This window comes from Engraulis encrasicolus, chromosome 16, assembly GCF_034702125.1.
Source record: "Engraulis encrasicolus isolate BLACKSEA-1 chromosome 16, IST_EnEncr_1.0, whole genome shotgun sequence".
Lineage (NCBI taxonomy): Eukaryota > Metazoa > Chordata > Actinopteri > Clupeiformes > Engraulidae > Engraulis > Engraulis encrasicolus.
In genome coordinates this window covers 12909653-12933572 of record NC_085872.1, presented here as the reverse complement: position 1 = coordinate 12933572, position 23920 = coordinate 12909653, and the positions used below count along the sequence as shown (strand labels likewise).

The 23920-nt window shown below is 44.2% G+C and overlaps 1 protein-coding gene across 6 annotated transcripts in view; it reads right to left on the bottom strand.

Moving 5' to 3' along the window:
* Nucleotides 1–23920, bottom strand: part of fam13a (family with sequence similarity 13 member A) — a 68601-nt gene that overhangs the window by 7095 nt on the left and 37586 nt on the right. For 3 of the 6 annotated variants that reach the window (XM_063218670.1, XM_063218669.1, XM_063218672.1), the window contains 7 exons: nt 19235–19276; nt 18621–18800; nt 17616–17838; nt 11540–11619; nt 10655–10694; nt 4937–5051; nt 2291–2356 (listed from right to left, as the gene is read on the bottom strand). In XM_063218670.1, coding sequence (XP_063074740.1) covers nt 2291–2356; nt 4937–5051; nt 10655–10694; nt 11540–11619; nt 17616–17838; nt 18621–18800; nt 19235–19276 — 746 coding nt within the window. The remainder of the gene's footprint in view (nt 1–2290; nt 2357–4936; nt 5052–10654; nt 10695–11539; nt 11620–17615; nt 17839–18620; nt 18801–19234; nt 19277–23920) is intronic. The other 3 variants (XM_063218675.1, XM_063218671.1, XM_063218673.1) reach the window with 1 other exon arrangement.

The following is a 23920-nucleotide window of genomic DNA, read 5'->3' as shown; positions in this document are numbered from 1 at the left end:
ACACACACACACACACATTTATTTTCCTGGGAATGGTGATAGGTCATGAAGATATTTCGAAGGCCTCTTATACGGCCTATCGATTATTCATTTGAGAGAGCAGACACCACACACACACACGTGCGTTCACACATATACACGCATGCACACACGCATGCACACACGCACGCACACACACACACACACACACACACACACACACACACACACACACACACACACACACACACACACACACACACACACACACACACACACACACACACATACAAACAAACACACTACAAATTCTGCTAAGCTGAAAAAAGCACTACTGCATTCTGCATCTAGGTCACATCCAGTCTGAGCAAACAAACAGACAGCGAAAAATGCAATTTTTCACCACCGTTGTGTAGTCTGGGCTATCTCTAGTCACACAAAAACACATGCAGAATGTTTAGACGCGGGGTGTGGGGGCTCTTCTATTGACCCGTTCACTGTAATCATGGCATTCAAAGCTGTGCTACAGTGGCTGAAGGCTGATGTTGCCTCGTAAAGGGGTCGGTCGGTCGTAGGCAGTAGACAGCAGGCTGGGCTGCCTGTGTTTACTGTGTAACTGGGCATGACAGCAGGTTGTGTTAAAGTAAACATCTTTATCGGTGCCTGGCCAGGGACAGCCAGGGAGCTATCCAACCATATCACAAGGACACAGGCAGGGCCGCTGACAGCTTTGGCTGGGCCCGGGACAAAGACATCTGTGAAGGGCCCCCCATCAAATGCATACAATCTGGGCTCTAAATTAACACCAGCCAACCGGTCAAATGCTGGTGAAATTTCAGTTTGGCTGGTAGGAAAGACCAACTTACCAGCCACTTTGACCCATTAGTGAGTGTGTAAGATTAACATCTACTGGCCATTTTGGCTAGTGATGAAAAAAGTTAATTTAGAGCCCTGCACACAATGTAATGAGAATCCAATTCTAATCCCCCCCCCCCAATCTCCCTGGGCCCGGGACAACTGAACCCTTTGTCCCCCCTGTCCTGTCGGCTTCCCTGGCTACAGAGACCAGATCATGGTGCATGTAATTGATAGATTACAACTTTTATTATAATTTCTTTGTGACTATTAACTGAAGTGCTCCAAAGCGCTTCTCATCAGGATGCTGCCTGCTGGCCTGGGATTCATGAGTACAGTACAACACATTTCATGACAGATGCTACTTTAGGCTACTTGTGATGATTACAACTGGCAGGGAAATATCTAAACCAGATGCCTGGTCCATCTGCTCTACATAACCGCTGAAGGACAAGAAGCCATTTTGATTGCATCTACCCAGAGATGATAGGATGGGGGTGGAGGGGGTGGGGGTGGTGCAGGAATGAGGGGCAGAGGTCCTCAGACAAGACAAAGACAGTTATCTAAGGCCTGGAAAAACGATCCATTATTTTGGCTTTTCTTCTTCGAGCTCTGCTGATTATTAGCTTATGTACAGGCTGACTGTACTACTGTAGGCATGGTGCAGACATAGAGGAGGTAACAGGACTCGTTGGCAGACCACAGTGAAGCAATAGCTTGTCAAAAGACAGTTGCCATGACAAAACTATCGCCTTCCTGTGCTGTTGTTAACATTTTTTGTTCCATGCTGTTCCTGTCTTATTCCCCAACCCCAGAGATTGTAGCTCAGTCAAAGAACACACCACGGCCACGTGTAGGACAAAGGCATCATTCCAGCACACAGCGGACGGAGCAGACACGCAAGGCACATGCTTGGCTCCCAGGAAGCAGTTGCTTGTTTTGGCTGAATCAGTATGCACGGTGCAAGGGAAGGAACGGAAATCAGGACCAAGGCAACCAGGCATGGGAGCTGTTAGGGAGATGCATGTCAAGGCTCGTCTGGGTAGAGGTGGTAACGAGCAGCAAGCTACTAAATCAACATTAGAAGGGGCTAAAGTCTTGTAAAAGAATACTGGGTGCACTGTATTCTTTTCAGGTAACCAAGTGTGCCATCTGCAAAAGGGCATGTTGGTGGGGAGGCTACGACTCTGTTAATGAAGTCCAGCCTGTTACTCTATGGAGGGCCCATCAGTCTGGCTGCTCTTTACAAGTTTAAAAGGTTGCCACCAGTAGATTTGGTCTGGATCTGGATCTGGATCTGGAGCGTGACAGATTGCAGTGTTTTATTATGATGTTGCCATGCAGAGTTAAATGTCACGGCCGGGCTGGGGTTAGGGGGAAGCAATGGGGGGTGGGGGGGGGTTGCAATGCACGTCTGGTCTGACAGTACAGAGGGGACAGTGGAGCTGCCACTTACCCTCACAGTAACACTGCTGGAAGAAGCTTTTAAAATCAAGGAACGGGGCGCTAAAGAACGGTGAATCTACAGCAACACATGGAACAGGGAGAAATAGAAGCAGAGGAGAGAAAAAAGAGAGCAAGATGAGCATCTGAGGAAAAGAACAAGAATGAAATAGCATAGTACAGGATGAGAAGAGAAGAAAATAGGATGACAAGAACGAGACAGAAGTATCTGAAGTAGCAAAATGAAGAGACATGGGTGCTAATTCATCTGGCGAAGACAGAGGGAGAGAAGCCCTGCAGTGTACTGACAGAAACACCTGCCACAGGCCACTAGCCTGGGATAACAGCTTTGACAGCAAAACCACAGGGGCAAAGATTCGTCCTGGACACACGCACACACATGCCATGCACAAACACACACACACTCACACGCACGCACACGCACACACACACATTAGACCAGGGGAAATGCTAGTGTCTTCCGTCAAAGACGATTTGCTCTATTCTCACCTACTTCAACTAATAACGAACACGCTGTTCAGAATGCCCTCAGTGGACTTGCTGATATACTGTACACGTGATGACACCTCTGAGTACCCAGCAGGCTGTGAATACCTGTGGACCACCTACACACAGCCAAATCCAAAAAGGGACCCCAGTGACGCATTAACAAGTATCACTCAAAACTGTCAAATACCACAGTGGACTATCAGATTGCCAAAGCGCACGACCACTCGGCAACAGCTATACTGATCAGGGCACCTGCTGGACACACAGGAGCTAGAGAAGTAAGATAAGGAGTCAGAACAATTCCTTTGAGACACAAAAGACACAAAGACAGTTGCCAGAGGAGCTTCTTAGTGCAATCTTGCCGTGTGGTGTCAGGGACAGAGAGCATTTTGTCATTATTTAATTAAGAGGACTTCATCTGTCTACCAAAGGGCAAGGGTGTCAGCTGCAGTGTGTCAGCTGTGACCACTAGAGGAGGTTGCTCTGGTCTGTAGCTTGCTGCCATGGGGATGATGCCAGCGTTTTGTGGGCTTTTGCTAGAGAGTACGGTAGTAGTTTTGGGTAGGGTGCGCTGCGCACATCCAATAACACTTTTTGCAGGTGCCAGACAAAAGTGCTTGACAGTTGAAGAAGGTAGGTCTGCACACCGCCAGCAAGCTCCAAGACAATAAACCTTATTATCTAAAAATCAACGTTAAGATCCCCCTGGATCTTGAAGATCTAGGGTGACCGAAACATTGCTACTACGTTTTTGAATGTTGATCTAAGTGTTGCTACTACTTTGCTCAGAGAGTAAACAGACAGCACTAGGTGCTAGTGGACAAATAGGATTTCTGAGCCGCTGACTTGACCCTGACATCTCAGAGTCTTCAGAGATGACAAATTGTGCCTGTTTTTTTGTTTTTTCACCTTGTAGGTTTCTCTTTGCACAAAGTAATGCTTAACCCCTTAAAACACAGCTTTATAAATGTGTTGTAACCAGAATGGCAATGACTGAGTTGTGGTGCATTGCTAAAGGCCCTCTGTTATGTCATAGTAGAGTAGTACTATGGTAATTAACCTTTCAATGACTATTACAGCATGCCTCAGATGGTAGCTGCGTGCATTAAGGGGCTACGGCAAGACAGATTTGGGGTGGATTCACATTGTGATGGTCAACAGCCAGAGGTTACAAAAACCTGGAGATGATGAAAATCACACCGCACAGGGAAGGCAGAGCGGCTCATGTTCCTCACTACTGGTTACATTTTTTTTTCATTCCAGCAGTAAACTGAACAGAGCAGCCTATTGGAAAATTAAAGTGCTGCCCTCCACCACATCCTCCTCCAGCATGTCACCATACAGTACCCCTCTCAACCCACTAAATAACAACCCTCCTAAGTTTGGACTCTCTGCTGCCCTCTGGTTAAAGCTGTACTGGACAATACATAATCACTCTACAGTGCCAAACCTTACAAAAACTACTCCTTTTCCAGCACATATTCAGTTAATACATTCAAATATTCAGCAATTCATTAATCAGTGGTTTTGGTTATACTTTTTAAAGCAATACCATGCAACACCTAATAACACACACATTAGCCCTTGGATCTGATTTTGCGGGGAAAAAAAAAGCTTGCTCATTCTGAGTCGTCAAACATGAGGAGATTCAGCCTCCCAAACTCCTTCCGCACACTTGTTGCAGACACACCTTTTCTAGAGACTTCAGAGTAATCATTAGCCCCACAATGTAGCTGCAGCACAGTTTGCATAGAAATATCTACTGAGAAATCAGACGCATCAGAGACAAATAAAAAAGGCAGAAAGAAGAACAAAAAAAAAATCCTGCAATTCCTGTTATTCCAGTGTTGGGGGGTGTGTGTATTTAGAAAAAAAAAATCATGTTCTGACACAGTCCATGTCTCGTGTGCAGCGTAGGACAAAAACAAGGCTGGCTGAAAAGAAGCATGCTGCTTCCTGGACTTCTCTCCCCCACACCTCAAGTCAACGCAGCAGGCTCCAGCTGCTACCCATGTGCTCCAAATCCATAACGCAGAGAAAAAAATGAAGGAAAGGAAAATACAGAAACGAGAAAGCAGTGGAGTGTGTGAGTGTAGGTGTGTGTGTGTGTGTGTGTGTGTGTGAGAGAGAGAGAGAGAGAGAGGCTCACCTCCCCAGTTGTTGTCCTCTGTGAGGGAGGAGAGGTCCAGACGAGGCACATCCGCACAGCTCTCTCCTGGGTCCGGGCCACTTAGAGCCTCTTGGATCTTCATGGTAGTAGTAGTCTAAGAAAAGAGTTCCACACAGTCAAAAGAAACGCGGGGAACGAGGGATAAACAGAAATATGAGGAGAGCGGGGGCTCCGTGCTCCTTAAGTTCTCCCATGCACTGTCTGTGCCTGCCTGGCTCCTCCCTCACTGGTCTGTCGGAGAGGGAAGGGGGCGGGGCTGGCAGGGACAAACCCTAAACCCCTGTTCCCTGATTGGCTAGGGCTGCAGGCCAAGAGCAAGCCCTCCCCATCTGCTCTGTGTGTGTGTGTGTGTGTGTGTGTGTGTGTGTGTGTGTGTGTGTGTGTGTGTGTGTGTGTGTGTGTGTGTGTGTGTGTGTGTGTGTGTGTGTGTGTGCGCGCACGCGCGCGCTGTATGTGTGTGTATGTGCACAAGCATGTATATGGCACCCTACGCGTGTCTGTTAGTGGGTGTTTTTCTTCTTTTAATCTCTCTCTCACTTACTCTCTCCCTCTTGCCCTCTCTCCCTCTCTCCTTCACACTCGCTCTCACTCTCCCTCTCTTTCTCACAAACACCCCCCCCCACCTCTCTCTCTCTCCTTCCAAGCCTGCCTATACTCTCTGCTTCACTGCACTTTCAGAGTTGTTTGTCTCAACAGTGTGAGGGAGTCTGGAGGAAGGAGGCATGGGGAGGAGGAGGAGGTGGAGGGGGGACAGGGGAGGGAGGTGACGGAGGCATGGGGAGGGAGGTGGAGGAGGTGGAGGAGGGAACAGGGGTAAAGGGAGCAGCAAAGCAGAGCAGAGCACGCAAAGCACGCAGCAGGCAGGATTGCTTGGAAGCCCTTCTCACTGCCGAGCATGTCTTTTTTAGCCAGCCTGTTTTTAATCATAAATTTAAATGATGTCTCAACAACATGGGACAGAGCTGGCATCATAATGTTTTATTTGCGTTTAAAAGCAGGGCAAAAAAGGCAACTATGTGTTCTGTTTATCTGCTCAAGGTAACGGATTGTCCTCTTTTCACTGATTATTCAACTGTCACATTTTTCACGCCCTTGTTCTTTCTGGTTACTCTCTCTCTGTCTTTCTCTCTCTCTGTCTTTCTCTCTCACACTCTCTGTCTCTCTCTCTCCACTCTCTCTCTCCCACACCATACAGGCACAGCATGGTCACAGCAGTGCCTGGGAGTTAAGCCCAGACTGTGCTGGCTCACACTTCCTCTCGAGGTGCACGGTACATGGGATGGGATGGGATGGGATTGTGCTGAGGTGAGGTGGGGCCTATTTCTGGCCTGGATCTGCTCAGAGCATTACCTGCTGGGAGCAAGTCACTCTCACACCACCAGACCCCACCTCACCCTAGTAACCACAGCCCTTCTTGTCGGCAACCATGACAACAAACTCCCAAATGCAGTATGTTATGTTACTAACTGGCATAACCCCTGTGAATATCATGGCTATAATTGTTGCCACTGTAATCCTAATGTTATCCGAGACCCACATACCCAACAGATATAACCATCTTGTATTTACAGAGAATGCACAAGTCATGTTACTATTGTTGGGCCAGTACGCATGAGCCTGGGTAAGAAGCATCCATTATCGGCAAAGCCTACAGCTACAATGTACTGAACGGCTATAGCCTGATTTATTGAACGATAACAAGTCTGTTTGTACAGCATTGAGAGGTATTCACAACACTTTACAATCCCTAATCAGGACTATGAGATCCAGAGATCCACAAAAACAGATTTTCTTTCCCAGATAATAATGCAATATGGTGACAATATTGGAGAATTAGTTTGTGTCAAACATGGAGCATCAACACCATAAACACTGAAATGCAAGATGCTGGCTCCAGCTGTCTAGCTCCATCATGCTCAAATAGACCATAGCTGTTTGAAGGAGAGTTATGTCCTGTCCCACCACATCTGCTGTGGTGCACATACGCACGCACGCACACACACATACACACACACACAGACACACACACACACACACACACACACACACACACACACACACACACACACACACACACAGACACACACACACACACACACAGAGAGAGCTGCGGAAATTTCCTCTCCCTCTAAATAGTAACTGCGTTTACTGTAACTGTTTATTTGGCTGGGGTTTTTCTCTCCAATTAAAAACTTGAGAGTACTGATTTACAGTAGGCACCATATGTAAGGGGGGTGTATATAATAATACAATGTACAATGTAATACAATACAATACACTACAATATAATATAATATAATATAATATAATATAATATAATATAATATAATATAATATAATATAATATAATATAATATAACATAATATAATATAATATAATTTATATACAGTATATATATAATGGCTAACACAAATTCACACATCTTTTATGTGTGACAGAAACAAATTGGGGAATGGTGATTGAATCATTAGCACTTGCTGCTGGAGAACAATGGAGGCCACTTGAAGCCAACGGTGCCTAAGATGAAACTTGCCACTTGCCATACAAAAGGCCCTTTTAAATCAAGCTTTCACCATTAAACCAATCAACCCACATCAATAAGTACTGATATTTTTGACTAAAACGTTACGAACAAGGGTTAATTAACTGTAGGTTTTTACAAAAACAGTATTATCAGTGCATGTTAACACACTGACAATGAAGCCGATTTTGACTTTGAATCAGATTTCAAATATCTCAAATGAAGAGAAATAAGACAAATGTAAGACACTAAATTTGTGTCATGAACCGAGAGGCAAGTCCGTTAATTACAGACTCCAAATCTTCAGTAAGGGTTCTCCAGACAGATCTCCAGAAAGGGTTTGGGGTAACAGAGCATGAACTGCAGTGAGATGGCAAGCACTGCTTGACTTCCTCCATTTGTGCTCCAGTTACGTAATCTCTACTGGTCACGCGTGGTACAGTTTCTCAGTGGGGGTGCGGCCCTAACACTGCTGTGTTATGAACTCTTGCTGGGGACATACATACAGTACAAACACACAGGCATACACACACACACACACACACACACACACACATGCACACACACAGACACGCAGAGTAAGGAAAAACACTGTTAAATTTGAGGGGAATACCCCACAAAGGACCTCTTTTTGAGCACTTTTGACCTCGCCACACACACACACACACACACACACACACACACACACACACACACACACACACACACACACACACACACACACACACACACACACACACACACACACACACACACACACACACACACACACACAGGATTAATGGGGATGAGACTTTGACTAAGGTGCCTGATGCAGCAAAAGAGATGCAGCAACTGTCAACCCATGTGTCCAGCGCTGTCTTGTACTTTTCAGGGGAGCGCCACAGATGTTCACATATCATCTGAGCAGCATCATAGTGTTGAACAGTTCTAACCATGAATAATTCTCATCAGCTATGCAGTATCTATAAAATCTCAACATCACACTTCTTTAAAATCTAAATATTACCCTGGAATTACTCAAAATAGCAGCTCTCTTTTTAATCTATTGTGGATTTGGTAACTTTTTAAAAATAATGATCACAAGGGGGAAAAAACAGAATTGCACAGAAAAGCACAGAATTGTCCCCTGAGAGCTGCGAGTACTTGGAGCGGTGGGGGGGTGTTGAAGTCAGTAATCCCTTAAGCCCCTGCTGCCTGCTCTAGTTGTGTGCCAGCGTGTCTGAAGTGAGAGTGGAGGCCTGGCGACGCGTGTGTAGAGTACGTGTATGCTATAGTACAGGAGGGGACAGCGTGTTCTAACCACTGGAGCATGTGATCCGGTTACTAGACCATGCACATGCCATACACTGACACACTGATACAGTAGGCATGCCTGCCTACGTACAGTACTGTACCAAAGAGGGGTGGATGGAGGGGAAAATGGGGAGAGTGTGTGTGTGTGCGCGCGTGTGTGTGTGTGCATGCATGAGCTTGGTTCTTCAAGTGGTTGTTTAGTTCTAGGAGCACTGGATATGACGTTGAGTGCTCATTTACTACACAGAGACCAAAACAACAAAACTAAGCTTGTTGCGAATAGTAAACAGGTGTGCTTTTAACACAGCAAAGCAGCACTGTGATAAACAAATGATACAATGGTCTCATGAAATAATTGTATAACCGTATTCAAGGCTATACCGGCAATTAAGCTTGTGATATTTGTTTTCAGGAAAGCAACCCCTTTTATTCTCTAAAACGAATAGGTAACACTTCACTTGACGACGGCGTCATACGTATGACATAACAGTGTCATAATAGTGTCATGAACGAGTCATAAACATAATGCCAATGTCATAAATGTTTTATGGCCATGAAAAGTTGACATTGTTAGGCCCATGTTTATCATAACCGAATTTCACATAAAGACAAAGTCATACAATGTTTATAACATTGGCAAAATGTTTATGACACATGCATGACTATATTATGACAATGTTATGACACTGTTATGTCATACGTATGACGCCAGCATCAAGTAATGTGTTACCAATGAATTAAAGACAGTTATTCACATTGGGCATCATTAATTGATACAATGTTTAGAGGGAGTGTTCCATGCCACACAACTGACAGACAGAATTAGAGGTACAGTACGTGTGAGGTGAAGAAGATGGGGATCACCCAGCTGGTGCTAAAAGCCAAAGTGAGAGCTTGTGGGCATGCCAGGGCAGGGCACTGAGCGGGTCATGATGATGCCGTGCCGCAGATGGCATGGCAATAGCGGCCTGAGTCAGTGGCAAAGCAGATGAAGTGGCGCGTCCACTCCTGCCATCTGTGGACTTCATGTCAATAACTCCTGTCTTGTCCTGTCTCCTGTCACACTGTGTAGTGTATATACACAGACAAAGGGGCACACACGTTTGCACAAGGACAAATACATGTGTACAGTTTGTGCACACCCAGTACTTCAACTAATCACAGCAACCCATGTAAACACAGCGACTCAGCCACAACCACAGCACAAATACATGCTGAACATGATAGCTGGAAACCGGACTGGGAGCCTAGGCTGGCACATGTCCACCATTCTAGTTCCGCGGGACCAGGATGTTCACGCTGAAAACAATGGTTCTCTTGGAGGCAATTCAGTAAAAATTTTGTTTTTGGAGCGAGCGCCGCACCCTTCCAACAGGGAATCTGTGTCAAAGGTGAACACCTCAGCCAAGAGAGGAGATAGAGGCCAGGCCGCTGACCGGCTGCTCACACCCAGCCTGGTGTGTGGGTTACTGTTTTACACTCGGGAACCAAGCCTGGGAAGGGCATCTGTTGTGCAAGCTACTGCGGTCCCCAGTGATCGCATGAAACATACTCGTGTTGTTATTACTGGGCCATAGTCTTCCTCTCCCTTTAGCTGGTCAGAGCTTTGCTTGATCACTTTCTTGTAAACTCATGTCTTTACATAACATGTTAGAAAGACTTGATGCTACAGGCCACAGAAAAGGAGGTAGTTCAGACTATCTGTATCAATCGGATTTGATTTACAGTCATAGAGTGCATGGAAAGAAAAATATGAAATGCAATTTATTTTCATAGCACTAATAAAATAACACACAAAATCCATTAAAAACTATGCATCAAAAGCAGACATACAGGTAACAAGCAAAAAGACAGAAACTATGGTGAAACTAACACTCACCAGTGTTGGACCACAATCTGTGTCTTGGTGATGCAAATCCCTTTGGAAAGAAAAGACAAGGTCATGATCACAAGTCATTACATCTGGATTTTTTTTGACCAAATACTTTGCAGATTTCTGCAGAGCACAGTGCTTAGTAACCTGTTTTTGGTTGGAGAAAAACTCAGTGACAGAGCAATGTATTGACCCTCGACCAATGTTTTGACCAATTGACTGATGTATTGACCAATTGACCAATGTATTAACCTATTTAACAGGACCTATGCAAAACAAACCAGGCAGTGATAACATACAATGTTATCATATGTTATATGTGTATACTCTACTTAACCCTGTGCTAACGTACGGGGAAAAAACTCACCTTACTTGGCATCAGTAGTTATTGTTCTGTACATTTCCTGTGCACTGAGTATCTGCAAGTGTTGCATGCTATGAGTATGTCTTCGATTGTAAGTCGCTTTGGTTAAAAAGTGTCTGCCAAATGAAATGTAATGTAATGATGGAAGTGTGTTGTGACAGAACATTGTGTTATTCATAAATCACATCAGTGCTAATATGAAAATAAATTCAGTTGATTTTGCTTAAGCAATGAAAACAATGCATATTTCCATGAGAAACTTCTCCCTTCATTTTTTTGTTTGAAATGATCACTGTGGATAACATATTATTCTAGGATGTGCTTTTCACCACAAAGTAGGAGACATCACAAAACCACTAAAGAAGAAAATGTTCTGTTTGCCACAATTCTGTAAACCACACAGTGGTACCATTTAATTCAAAAAAGTGGTTGGGTGTGTGGTTATAGCACCTAAAGCCTTTGTTTGTAGTATGTCTTCCACATGAGCTGAGCATGCATGCCAAACCAAGAGGACATTAAGTACACACCAGTCATGTGTAGGCTCCATTTTCCCTGTCGGTGCTTGGTCATGTGCTTTGGATACTTTAAAACATTCCTTTGGCTGCAACTAGAAAAGAGAAAATTGACAAAAAAGAGAAAAAAAAAACAGAAAATATCAGTGGAGTACTGCAACACAAATGCGAAACCCTTACAATGAGACATGAAAAAGGGGTTGCATATCGCTGACGTAGTTGCATAACGTAATTTATCATTCATATTTGATTAAAGATCGCCTCTCAACGTTATTTCATAAATACTGCCGTGTTCCCCAATGTTATTGAATGTGTTACGCGTTGGTCCTGTTTTAAAAAACGCGCTGGTTGCTTTGTTTCAAGACGTTTTTGCAAGCTGGCAAGGTGGCTTGTGGAGAAACGAGAGAGTGTTCCGTGTTTCTCGTGGAAATGCGTCTCTGATTGGCTCACTCCTCCTGCTCTCGAAGAAACGCGTCTCTGATTGGCTCAGTCCTCAAGTTCTTGGAGAGAATGTAATGGCAAACAGAGTCGCCACTTCCCCTGGTGGTACTGCACTATAGGGGCGCCAGCGGAGGCGTGCAGGCTCCATTCAGGGCTGTGCTCTTTCGACAGCGACCCCTAGGCTTGCTGCAGGCACGGAGCAACCAGAGTGAGTTGGCTTTATGTATGAGGCTTTGTGCTGTGTGTGTACCTGAGAGTAGCAACCAGCTGATGGCTAAGCTAAGCTATGTTTCGGGCCACCAGACGTTGCTTGTTTTGAAAACAAGCAGAAAAAAAATACTCGACATGTTTTTAGATAAATGGGTCGATATAAACCTTTCTGGGCAACGCCTTCTTTCGATGTGACGAAACACAGAAAGGCTTTCGTGATTCGCTCGTTTCTCTGCATTATTTATGTAAATTGGGAAACACCGGGAAACACAGCCAGGAGAGTTGACGCACCGCTATGAGAGCCTTGCAAGTGAGTTTAACTTGGGGTGACCGTCCGATCTTCGAAAGGAGTGAGTAAAACTGAGTTTTATCGGAAGTTGGCCTTTAACACTAATTCCATAACCATGTTTAACAAAACTCTTTGCTCAAAACTCAAAACTCTTTCCCTGCAGAGGGAGAGTCATCCCAAACACTCTGGCCGCGTTTAACCTTGTTTGTGACACCGCCTCTTGGTCTCTTCAAATATGACTGAATAGATAACTCTATTAGGAAATCAGACAAGGTATTTCAACACACTGAAGTGGGTTATTGCAAGCTACTTACCTACATAAGATTATTTACATGTACTGTGCACTTTTATGCCTTTTACACAGTGGCTTTGCATGAAAGAAACGGAATCATTAAGCCAAAAAGATTAGATGGGACCTTTAGACCAAACCAAATCTGTGGGAAATGATGACTGATAAGCATAAATTCCCACACTCACAGGCCCTTCCCGTCCTGCATTTGACAACAAATATTGATGTGAATGATCGTCCAGAGTGTGTGTGTGTGTGTGTGTGTGTGTGTGTGTGTGTGTGTGTGTGTGTGTGTGTGTGTGTGTGTGTGTGTGTGTGTGTGCGTGAGTGTGTGGTCTGTGTGTGTGTGTGTGTGTGTGTGTGTGTGTGTGTGTGTGTGTGTGTGTGTGTGTGTGTGTGTGCGTGTGCGTGTGCGTGTCTGTGTGAAAAGTCTACTCTGAGACCCCTGAATGATCCCTGGCATTTCCATGAGTACAGCAGACGCCACAAAATGGCCCCAATGCAGCTGTACTGTAGACACCCTTTCAGACACCTCCACTCAGCATGTCCTCAGCATGTTCTCTTCCTTCATCAACAGGAACAACATGGCCCACTCACACAGGGCGATAAGCTCAATACTTTGAAGAGCAGGATGGCCAAGCGACTTTAACAGGGGTGTTAGAATTAAAAGAATCTTTGGTTTCATTTCAGTTTAGGATCCATGACCCTGTTCCCATCTCCCATAACAACACTCACACACGCACGCACACATGCACGCACGCATGCACGCATGCACGCATGCGCACGCACGCACACACACACACACACACACACACACACACACACACACACACACACACACACACACACACACACACACACACACACACACAAAACTAAGACTGTACAGTACATTAACAACTTCCATAAATAGGTAAGTCTTTTGATACTGTCCTTACTAGTGTAAAAACTGCCTCCGTTGCATCACACAAACTTAATCACACCCCAGCAATTAGAAGGAGGGTGGAGACTGCACAGACTGCTGCCCCACTATCAGATGTGTGTCAGAGTGTCAAGTGTCTCTGTTGCCACTTATGTAAGTCATGGCATGGAAAATCCCACCCTAAAGGTCTCAGCTGGCACCTCGCTGGTGTTAGAGCCCTGTCACCAGTGTCTAAAGTAACCACTGGGTTTTTGATAAAGGGCCAAGTGGAAGAAGATATTAGCAATCAGATTTTGAGGTGCAGTGCAGTGAGTACGTGATTGTGTACCTCGTGACCAGCAGCATGCAAACATACACGCACCACCACTTGACTTCTCAGTCATGACTTGACAACTCATTTAGTCCCTGAATATCCCCTTGCAAATTAATATGAAAATGTTTTTAAAAAATGTTAAAAATGTAAAAAATCGATATTTGGCACTGGTGGAGGTGGTGTCTGTGCCATTGTCTTTTTCAGAGCGTTTTGCAAGAAGCGAATTCCAAAAACAGTACTGTATGGCGAAAAGGAAGAATGGAGTCTTATGGTGCTTATCTGACATCTACTGACTTGTCTATCCAGCAGTCCGAGAATTGAGGGAGATGTGTACACTTCATCAAAAGTGAACCTACAGCCTCTACTGCAGCCTTTCCCTTCACTTCATCACTTTACTGTTATTGGCCCATCAGTGTGCTTCTTGTCCTGTCTTGCAATTTGATGTCAGTCTGTAAATGTCAGTCCTGTGAATGTCTATGTCCTTCATGGTATAGAGAGAGAAACGTAATTTCAATTTCCTTGTATGACCTGTGCATATGAAGAAACTGACAATAAAAGCTGACTTGACTTGACTTCTTGGAGTTCTCCCTGACACAATCAAGTTATCTATTTTCACGTCAACCACTGTTGCACTTCTAGGTCTTATAGCTAGGAAGTTAATCTTGACTAACTGGAAAGCTAAACATCCTCCCTCACAAGACTTATGGGAAAAATATGTGCTGTCCTTTTCAAAACTTGAAAAACTGGGAAACTTGAAAAGAGGTGCTGCTGTGTCAAAACAAAAACATGATACGGTCTGCCCACCTTCTCTTACTCATGTTGACTCCTTGAACTCCTTGGACAGCTGCGAGAGGCTACTTCACTAGTAATGTAACTCACTTGTGTCACCCCTGACCTCTCTTCCATATGCATCACTGACCTAAGACCATAACCACCCCTCTTTTGTTGTTTGTTTGTTGTTTTCTGTCAGTTTTGTCGTTTTGGCTTAACCTTTTTGGTTTAACCTTCACTGTTTAGCTTAACCTCAGCGCAGGGTGGTGGGTGGGAGGAGAGTTTGAGGATCTAGTTTGTGGTATTGTTTCTGAAGTTTTATTTTCGTATCAGATTGTACAGTGTCTTGATTGTACTTTTTGAACGCATATAGAAAATCTCACAATGAACCATGTCTTCAGGTTGAAAAATCACTAGCAATGTTGTGCATACACGTGGAACCGTACGTACACATACACATACGCACAAAAACACAAATAGAAGGCTTCAATCGCCTGCAGCAACTATCTTAGTAACACACTCCTCCCGCCAATACAGTGTAATTTGAAAAGCAGCTCCCAGACAGCTTTTGGTAAAGCTTCAATATATAATACACATAAACAGAGCTCTAAATTAACTTTTTTCATCAGCAGCCAAAATGTGGATGTTAACCTCACTAGCCAAACACACACTCACTAATGTGTCAAAGTGGCCAGTAAGTTGGTCTTTTCTACCAGCCAAACATACATTTCAACAGCATTTGGTCGATTGGCTGGTGTTAATTTAGAGCCTTGCACATAAGAGAAAACTGTGCTTTCTAGATGACATGCTTCAAGACACCTGAGGAGCCGCTGTTTTCAGATAGCCTTGCCTATCCAGAGAAACCCCATGCTGTTGTTTGTTGTTTTGTGCCTTAATTTAGATGTCCATCTGTGCTGTTCTGTTTTCCTGCTCTTCACTTAATTAGCCATTTCAGCCCGGTCAGACGCCATTTAGTGTTGAAGGCCACATGGGATATAGACACGTGACGTGGGTGTTTGTGAATGAGGGAGGGGGCAGTGGCTAGAGGCAGATATATGAGGAGTAAATAGAGATATTGATGATGTACTGGAATGAATTTGTACCACACTGCCGTAGAAATAGAAAAAAATATTGTCCCGGGGCAGTCGAAAAACATGCTAAAAGCCATAGCTAATTGGGCTGCTATTACAGTACACTACACTCCATTATGTTCCATAGCCATAGTGACTACACACAAACACACACGCACGCACGCACACACACACACAAACACAAACACACACACACGCGCGCGCAGCATGCACGCACGCACGCACACACACACATCAAACAGGTCTGCGTATACACGTATTGAGGCATGCATGAACTATGTGATTTCCTGTGTTCTGCCCTCCAGAGTCTCTGCTATCCCCTGTCTACCACGTCTCTCTCTTCCTGTCTCTGCCCCCCACCCCCTCCCTCACCACCACAAACACAATTAACCTTCCAGAGGAAAACAGCCCTGCTACCAATTGCTTGGCATCGGTCCTAGCCATTAGAAGACGGGATTCAAAAATAGATGGGCACACACACACACAGCCACACATTCACAACATAAGCATGAACACACACAAGTATGCAAGCATGCAGACATGCACGCACACACGAACGCACGCACGCACGCACGCACACACACCACAAACAAAACAAAAGCCAAACAAAGATAAGGTTTTGCCAGCACTAAGTCAAGGGGGGTGAATTCCCAGAAAACGATTTCACAGCTGAACTGAAGGGGTCAATGGCAACCATGTGACAACAAGCCTCTTGTCCCACATACAGTACTGTATTACACCCATCATGGGCAGGCAGACATCTCAATATCACAGTACTTAACCTACCGGTACTGTGTTTATTTTACACTTAATTTGGGCATTTCCACAAACTCATTCTATCTGGTCTGAACAATACAGTAGTTTTGAACTTTCCTTTATGGTACATAGATCCAGGGAGCGATTTGTAGGGGGGTGGTGGGGATTGTCCCCTCTTCAGGTTTTGATAGCGCACTTTTTCTACATGATTTGAATCACAGTTTAATATAATTCCATTGCCACTGTTTGAAATCTGAAACATATCCCTACTTCTGGTTTTCTGACAAATCGCATCCTGTATAGATCTGCAGTAGATAAGATTCCTTTTCATACCTGTGATCTTAGATACAGGAATGCGTAGGCTAATTCTTGGACAACAATGACAATAGCTGAGAGACAGGAAATGCTGATTGAACACCAGTGGGTTTATATAAATACTCCAGAGCCTACCGTAGACTTTAGTCTTAACAAATCAAGCCATTTCAATGCAGAGGGCCTCCCTGCATTAGTTTGCCAGCCGAACTACAGGGGCAACTGTGCACTCCTGCCTAGTCTACAAGGAGTATCTGAAAACCCACAACTATCCCACCTAAACCACATCCACTACTTGGATGGCAGAGTTACAGAGAGAGACAAAGAGATAAAGTGAGTATAAATAAGGTAAATGTGTATTATCAGACCAGAGTTATGGATAGCGGAGGAGACCTTCACCAGGGTAAACAAAACAAGAACGAGCAGATATGGACTTAGAGAGTTAATGAGCAGATGGGCAAACAGTACTGAAAATTGGGAGTGGGGGGGTGGGGGGTGGATGGTCATAAATATAATAAAGACAACACACAAATAAAGCAAATAAGCCTCTAAAAATCCCAGACTTTAAAAAGATAGGGGAGAGCGAGACAGAGTAAGAGGTTATAAGAAGGCTAAAAGAAGAGGCAGACAGACGTGCAGCTCGAGCCTGCATTTAGCTGAATCATTCTGCCACAAAGCAGCGGCTGAGAGGACTCACCGAGGAGGAGTCCTGATTGTCCCTTAGCTCCACCAGCGTGGGAACGGCGTGAAGCTTGCTCTTCCGGTGTCTGGGCCCCTCTACAGCAGAGTGCTTCTGCCTGGGCGTCTGGGTGGGACTACTGTGTGAGTGAGATGTCCCGTGTTCTGTCCCGTCCTCTACGACACTGCTGTTATTGATAACTCCTATAGTCGAGGGATCGTTCTCCTTGTTGATGCCTTTTCTGAAGGAGAGCGGAGAAGACGGGGATAGATAATCAGATCTGGTCTTCAGATCATCAAACCACACAAGGAAGCCATCACTAAGTATTGCACCTTTTTTCTTCTACTATTGTCCTCGAGGTCCCTTAGGGATGGACTCAAGTTGGACTCAAGCACTGTAAACTGATCGCATAGCTCTGGTGTCACTGAGTATAAATAGCTGGACCACGAGAAAAACAAACATCCAAATATCATAGCATAACAATGTTCTTAACCCAGACCTTGTCTTGTAATGTTTAGATCAAAGTGTACTGCTAATGCCTAACACTTCTCTTCATCTCTAAGCCAATGTTTTCAGTGTGAGTTTGGCAGGACTCCCTAAGGTCTCTATCAGCGGGGATTAGCAGGGTACACAGCCACACACGTTTGGCCTTGAAGCTCACATCAACAAGGCAATGAGATATGAAAACTGGTCCTTACACAGTTCTGTTTTCAGAAAACAACCTTATGAAAATGGCCAACTGTATATTAAAAGTTCTGGCTCTGGCTTGTCAGACATACAGCACTCTACCACAAAACCACACATAACAAGCATGAATGTACTACGCACGCATGTACACATATCCGTACACAAAGGGAAACCGGCAGGGGGTGGGGGGCAAAGGGGTCACTTGCCCCGGGCCCAGGCAGAGAGGGGACCCAGAAGTGGATCCTCATTACATTGTATGCGTTGGGTTTGGGGCCCTTTCAGATGTCTTTGTCCCAGGCCCAGCCAAAGCTGCCCTGCGTACACACACACACGCACCTGTCTCGCTGTCTTTGGGCTTCTTCCAGCTCGCGCTGCTGGCGTCTCCTCTGGCGAGCTGAGGTGACAGGGGATGCCAGTTGTCCAGGTGTTTCAGGGTCACTTGAGCTGTGATGGTCATGCATTGGCACATCAAACAGATGCTGTTCTACGGTGGAACGGATGGTGCTCTCCAACAATCTATTTTTAAAAAAGACAATGGCATCTTACATAGAAGTTTTTGCATTTGTTTTTAAACGAGTGCTTGAATGTATTTAGCTGAAAGTCATCGTATTTCAAGAATAGCTTCACGAATACATCTGTTTCTGTGTGAATGACACCTTTCAAATAATGATGCAATTCTCAAAAGCACAATCATACCAGTCTACAAGATGCTGTCATGACCATCAAAAACTTTTTTATCATGTTTCACAAATACATCTTCGCATACGGACATCTTAGGGATCTTAGTCACTGGAAAATCCTAATTAGGTGAATTTAAACAAAAAATCAAAGTAAACCATAATGGTACCCAACAAGCAGAACATGCATTATTTTGAGGAATACAGCTTTGATCTGGGTGGATATGATACGAATCATTGGGATTGATAAATACATATTATGTTGTTCCTTACTTTGTTCGATCAGGTCTGCAATTATCTTGGGGGACCTGAGAGCTGCAGACAGAGATAAAGACAAATAATCAACGAGAAATGATCACACATTGTACATGTTTCTTTGTTAAGATCAGATGCATTATACAGTATGACAATACCACAGTCACAGATCACAGATCACAGATATAACATTCTTGAAATGCTCACATCTAGGGCTCTATTGTGATATAAAAGTGTATATCGTGACCTTTCTCCTATATCGTTTATATCGTATGATAGTAATTTTATCTATTTTACACAATTGAAAATCATTTAATTACATTTCATGTTGTCACAATACACACCATAAGATCATGTAACTGTAAAAATCAGAATAAAAGATCCATTTTAAAGAAAGGTTGTTTGCGACATGAAAAAATAAAGAGCAAATAAAGAGAATAACTGAAAACGTATGTAATTGTGCTATATTGTGATATATATCGTTATCGGGATATCAAGTAATCCATATCGTGATCTAGTTTTTTTTCCATATCGCCCAGCCCTACTGACATCATTACATCACCTATTGGTTCAACAAGGTAATGTAATGCTTTCTGTCTTAAACAAAGTTTTACTGTCCTGTGTAATGTGAAGTGTTGCAGGCCTGCATCTCATTTCCAGTTGCTTTTCAATGCTTGACAGACACCATAGTGCACATAAAGCACCATATGTGGCTTCCAACCCTTCCCTGGCTGAATATGATTACACTGCCTTCATCTGAGTAATAGAGTATACTTAATTACTTAATTAATTACTTGATGAACATATATGAACATGTGTTTTGTCAGAGAGAGAGAGAGGGAGAGAGAGAGAGCATCATCCTTAGACACCTGTCTGTCTGTCCAGCTGTATTCAAAGCCCTGTTCCTGTAACACTGCCGCATCTCATGTGTCTGCACTCAAACAACCTTAAACATGACCCCTCAAGCCCTCTATTGGGACACATGGAGCAGTGAGGACACTCAGATTGTCTGGGCTATGAGCAGTAATAATTGCTGTATGTGCTACCAATATTATTCAGGGGGAAAATGAATGGCCTGACCCTTAGTTGTCACTGTAAATTGTCCTCTGTCCCAGTTGGTGAACACTAGTTCCATAGTTCCATTCATATTTCCATTTTGTTTGTCTTTTCTGACTTTCACAACAGTTAAAACTTATTTGTCTTCTAGGTGGATCTGTAGCTCAACATACTGCATGTTTATTGTCATAGTAAAGTAACTATGAAAACATTAACTGGGATCTTAAATATATATGTAAAATGTTTACTTCTGGATGATTATGTGAGTGAGTGAGTGAGTGAGTGAGTGAGTGAGTGAGTGAGTGAGTGAGTGAGTGAGTGAGTGAGTGAGTGAGTGAGTGAGTGAGTGAGTGAGTGAGTGAGTGAGTGAGTGAGTGAGTGAGTGAGTGAGTGAGTGAGTGAGTGAGTGAGTGAGTGAATAGGGGAAGCTGTGGACTTGGGTGACCATCAACACTAATGTTGACAGTGACACCAAAGCTTTGATGAGACCTTGTGAAAAGGCAACAGCTGATATGCTGATAGCAACAAACATGACATTAAAATGAACTAAAATCTCACCTGCCGAGGAAAAGGGTCAGATGCTAAGAATGTTGACGTAAAGAAAGAAAAACATCACCAGACTTTATTCGGAGGTGTGAAAATGTGTTCTCAATATCATGGGGTCCCAACCTTTCTGGGTTTCAGGGCTACCTGAGGGCTACCTGAGGGCTACCTGAGGGCTACCTGAGGGCTACCTGAGGGCTACTGATCCTGACCCAAAAATCCTCTACTGAGTGATGTTATGACATCCTTCTCAAATCACACTATGATATCACACTAAAATGATTATTTGCTTATACTATAGTTATAAATAATTAATCTCCTATTTAAATTAAAAGAAAAACATTAACTTTGACTATTTAACAACATTCTTGGAGGGTACCTCAGAACCTCCTGTAGGACTACCTGGTGTCCACGGGCACCACATCGGTGTCGCCTGCTCTATATGCTACTGTATAGTATAAAGGTTAAGACAACAGAAACCACTGTAAGAAACCATGACCTGGGGAAAGAACGGAAATTCCAACAATGATTAAAATAAAAAAAACAACCAGGTTCAAGAAAGACATCTCCCTATATAGCTACGGTCCTTATTCAGCATAAGGGTTAGCCGCCAAAGATGGCTTAATGTGTAATGAATATGACATATGACATTCAGACTGGGCAATAGCTTTGACTACTGGCACATATTGTGAGGTGAGAATCATTAACACACAGTCATTTTCTGGTCTGACAGTCATAGCACCTAAGAGGCTTTACCCAACTGACCTTTTCCTTGCCTTCCGGCTAATGTGGTAAATTAGGCACCACCACTGGACATTTCACAGCGTTTCATAACTGCTGCTTACGATGTATTTGTCACACACACACACGCACGCACACACACACACACACACACACACACACACACACACACACACACACACACACACACACACACACACACACACACACACACACACACACACACACACACACACACACACACACACATTGTGTGAGTTTCAAACACACAGGCTGTGAGTCTCTAACGTGATTGGATTGCAATCTGAGAGAGGGCCTGTTTATATAATATGACATTGAAGGTTAAAACTACATGAAGGCTTTTGCGAGATTAAGGTTTAGAGCAAAGTTAAGGTCAAATTGTGTAGAGCTGAGAGCTAGGGCTGCTTGAAGGGGGTTGATTTAGAGGACCTTAACCAATGCCACAGGTTACACTTCAACATGATGTAGGACTGGACTCGAAAGGAAACTATGATGTCACATCACTGACTCACTCTCACTAAACTATTAAAGCACTCACTACTGGCCCGGCCGTGGCTTAGTCGGCTGGGCACTGTACTGCTACGCGGGTGACTCGGATTCGATTCCCGACCCGGGTCATTTCCCGATCCTCCCCCTTCTCTCTCTACCACTCGTTTCCTGTCCCTCTCTTCACTGTCCTGTCTAAATGAAAAGTTGAAAACCCCCAAAACAATTTTTTAAAAATAAATAGAAAAAGCACTCACAACTAGGTGCGCTGTGCCTAGGGTGACATAGATTGGCAGGGGGGCTGAAGTTTTTTGTCTTTGTGTGATCTATCTTTAGACCAATCTCGGAACAAGTTCCCTGACAGGCACACATGACGCGGCGTGCAACAACTGCTGCCAAGACCAGCAGGACAAATTATAAATCCCGTCAATGCCAGGCAGGGTGATGGCCTCAGTTACCAGAGCACACAGACTAATCACCAGCCACCATGAGTCATGTTCCACATAGATGGAAGATCGCTCTGGTGCCCAGTTAGGGCCTGGCATGTAAAGGCACCGACATTGCTTGCCTGGAAGGGCAGCACCAGGGGTGAAAGTGGACGGGTGCGCACAGGTGCGTAGCACCGGTAAGAAAAAAAAAAAAACTACTTTCACCCCTGGGCAGCACTGACAGATGCCTAGTGCTTTGAACTCCTAACGTGGTCAGAGAAAGTAGGCCAATAGTGTGGGTGCTGTATGCATGTGCTTGTGTCTCTGTGTGAGTGTGAATGTAAGTGTGAGAGAAGCAGCAATGGCCTCATTGGCAAAATATGCAAGTTCTTGAGCATAATATAACTTATAATATAACTTATTGTTTTTAACTAGCACTATACAAAAACAGTAAACCTGATAAGACACAGTGTTATAAATTTGCTGTTAGCAGAGTGGCAATGACCAGGTGGTAGCACATTACTTAAGGCCTGTGTTATGTTATAGTGGTGTAGTTAACTACGGTAGTTCACTTTTCAATGAATATTGCAGAATTCCACTGGTTCAACGATGTGCATTATGGGGCTATGGTAAATGGCACAAATTTTACACACGCGGGTGCTCACACACGCACACATGCACACACACACACACACACACACACACACACACACACACACACACACACACACACACACACACACACACACACACACACACACACACACACACACACGCACACGCGCACACGCGCACACACTCACACACACACACAAACGTCAGGCACCACACTCAAGAGTCTAACCAAGAAACTTAATTACGTCCAAATAGGCCATGACACAGATATCGGGTCACCAATTGCTTACCATGAGCTGTCGTCAGTGACCATGGTCCCACACTAACCGCAGGAGACAAGCATTAACCCTGGATGTCCTATAATGATATACATTCAGATGCAGTGCTAGAGTGGCTAGTAGGTCATTGCAGACATAGAGTCAATGCTCAGTTAAGGGTCCTCCACGAAATGGGTCAGCTGAGCTCACTTGGATGATATTAGTGGAAGAAAACAAGACTTTGAAAAATGGAATTAAATGAAAGCAAGAGAACGGTAACTACCGTAATGTAAAAACAAAGCTACCCTTAAAAACAGGCTGCATGCCTTGCCATGGCCTAACTGTACTGCCCTACAATCTAAGAACGCAGTAACTCTGAAAACGGCAAACTGAGAAAAAAGGCTTCAAAGTTTCCCGTATGGCGCGACAACTGTGTTGTCGGTAAATTGGTGGTGACACTTCCTGGTAATGCTTGTTTAGGATAGAAATTTAATGCACACAAAAAAACGCAAAAAAACAACATTTATGTGTCTTTTTGCCACAAAAAACCGAGTTAC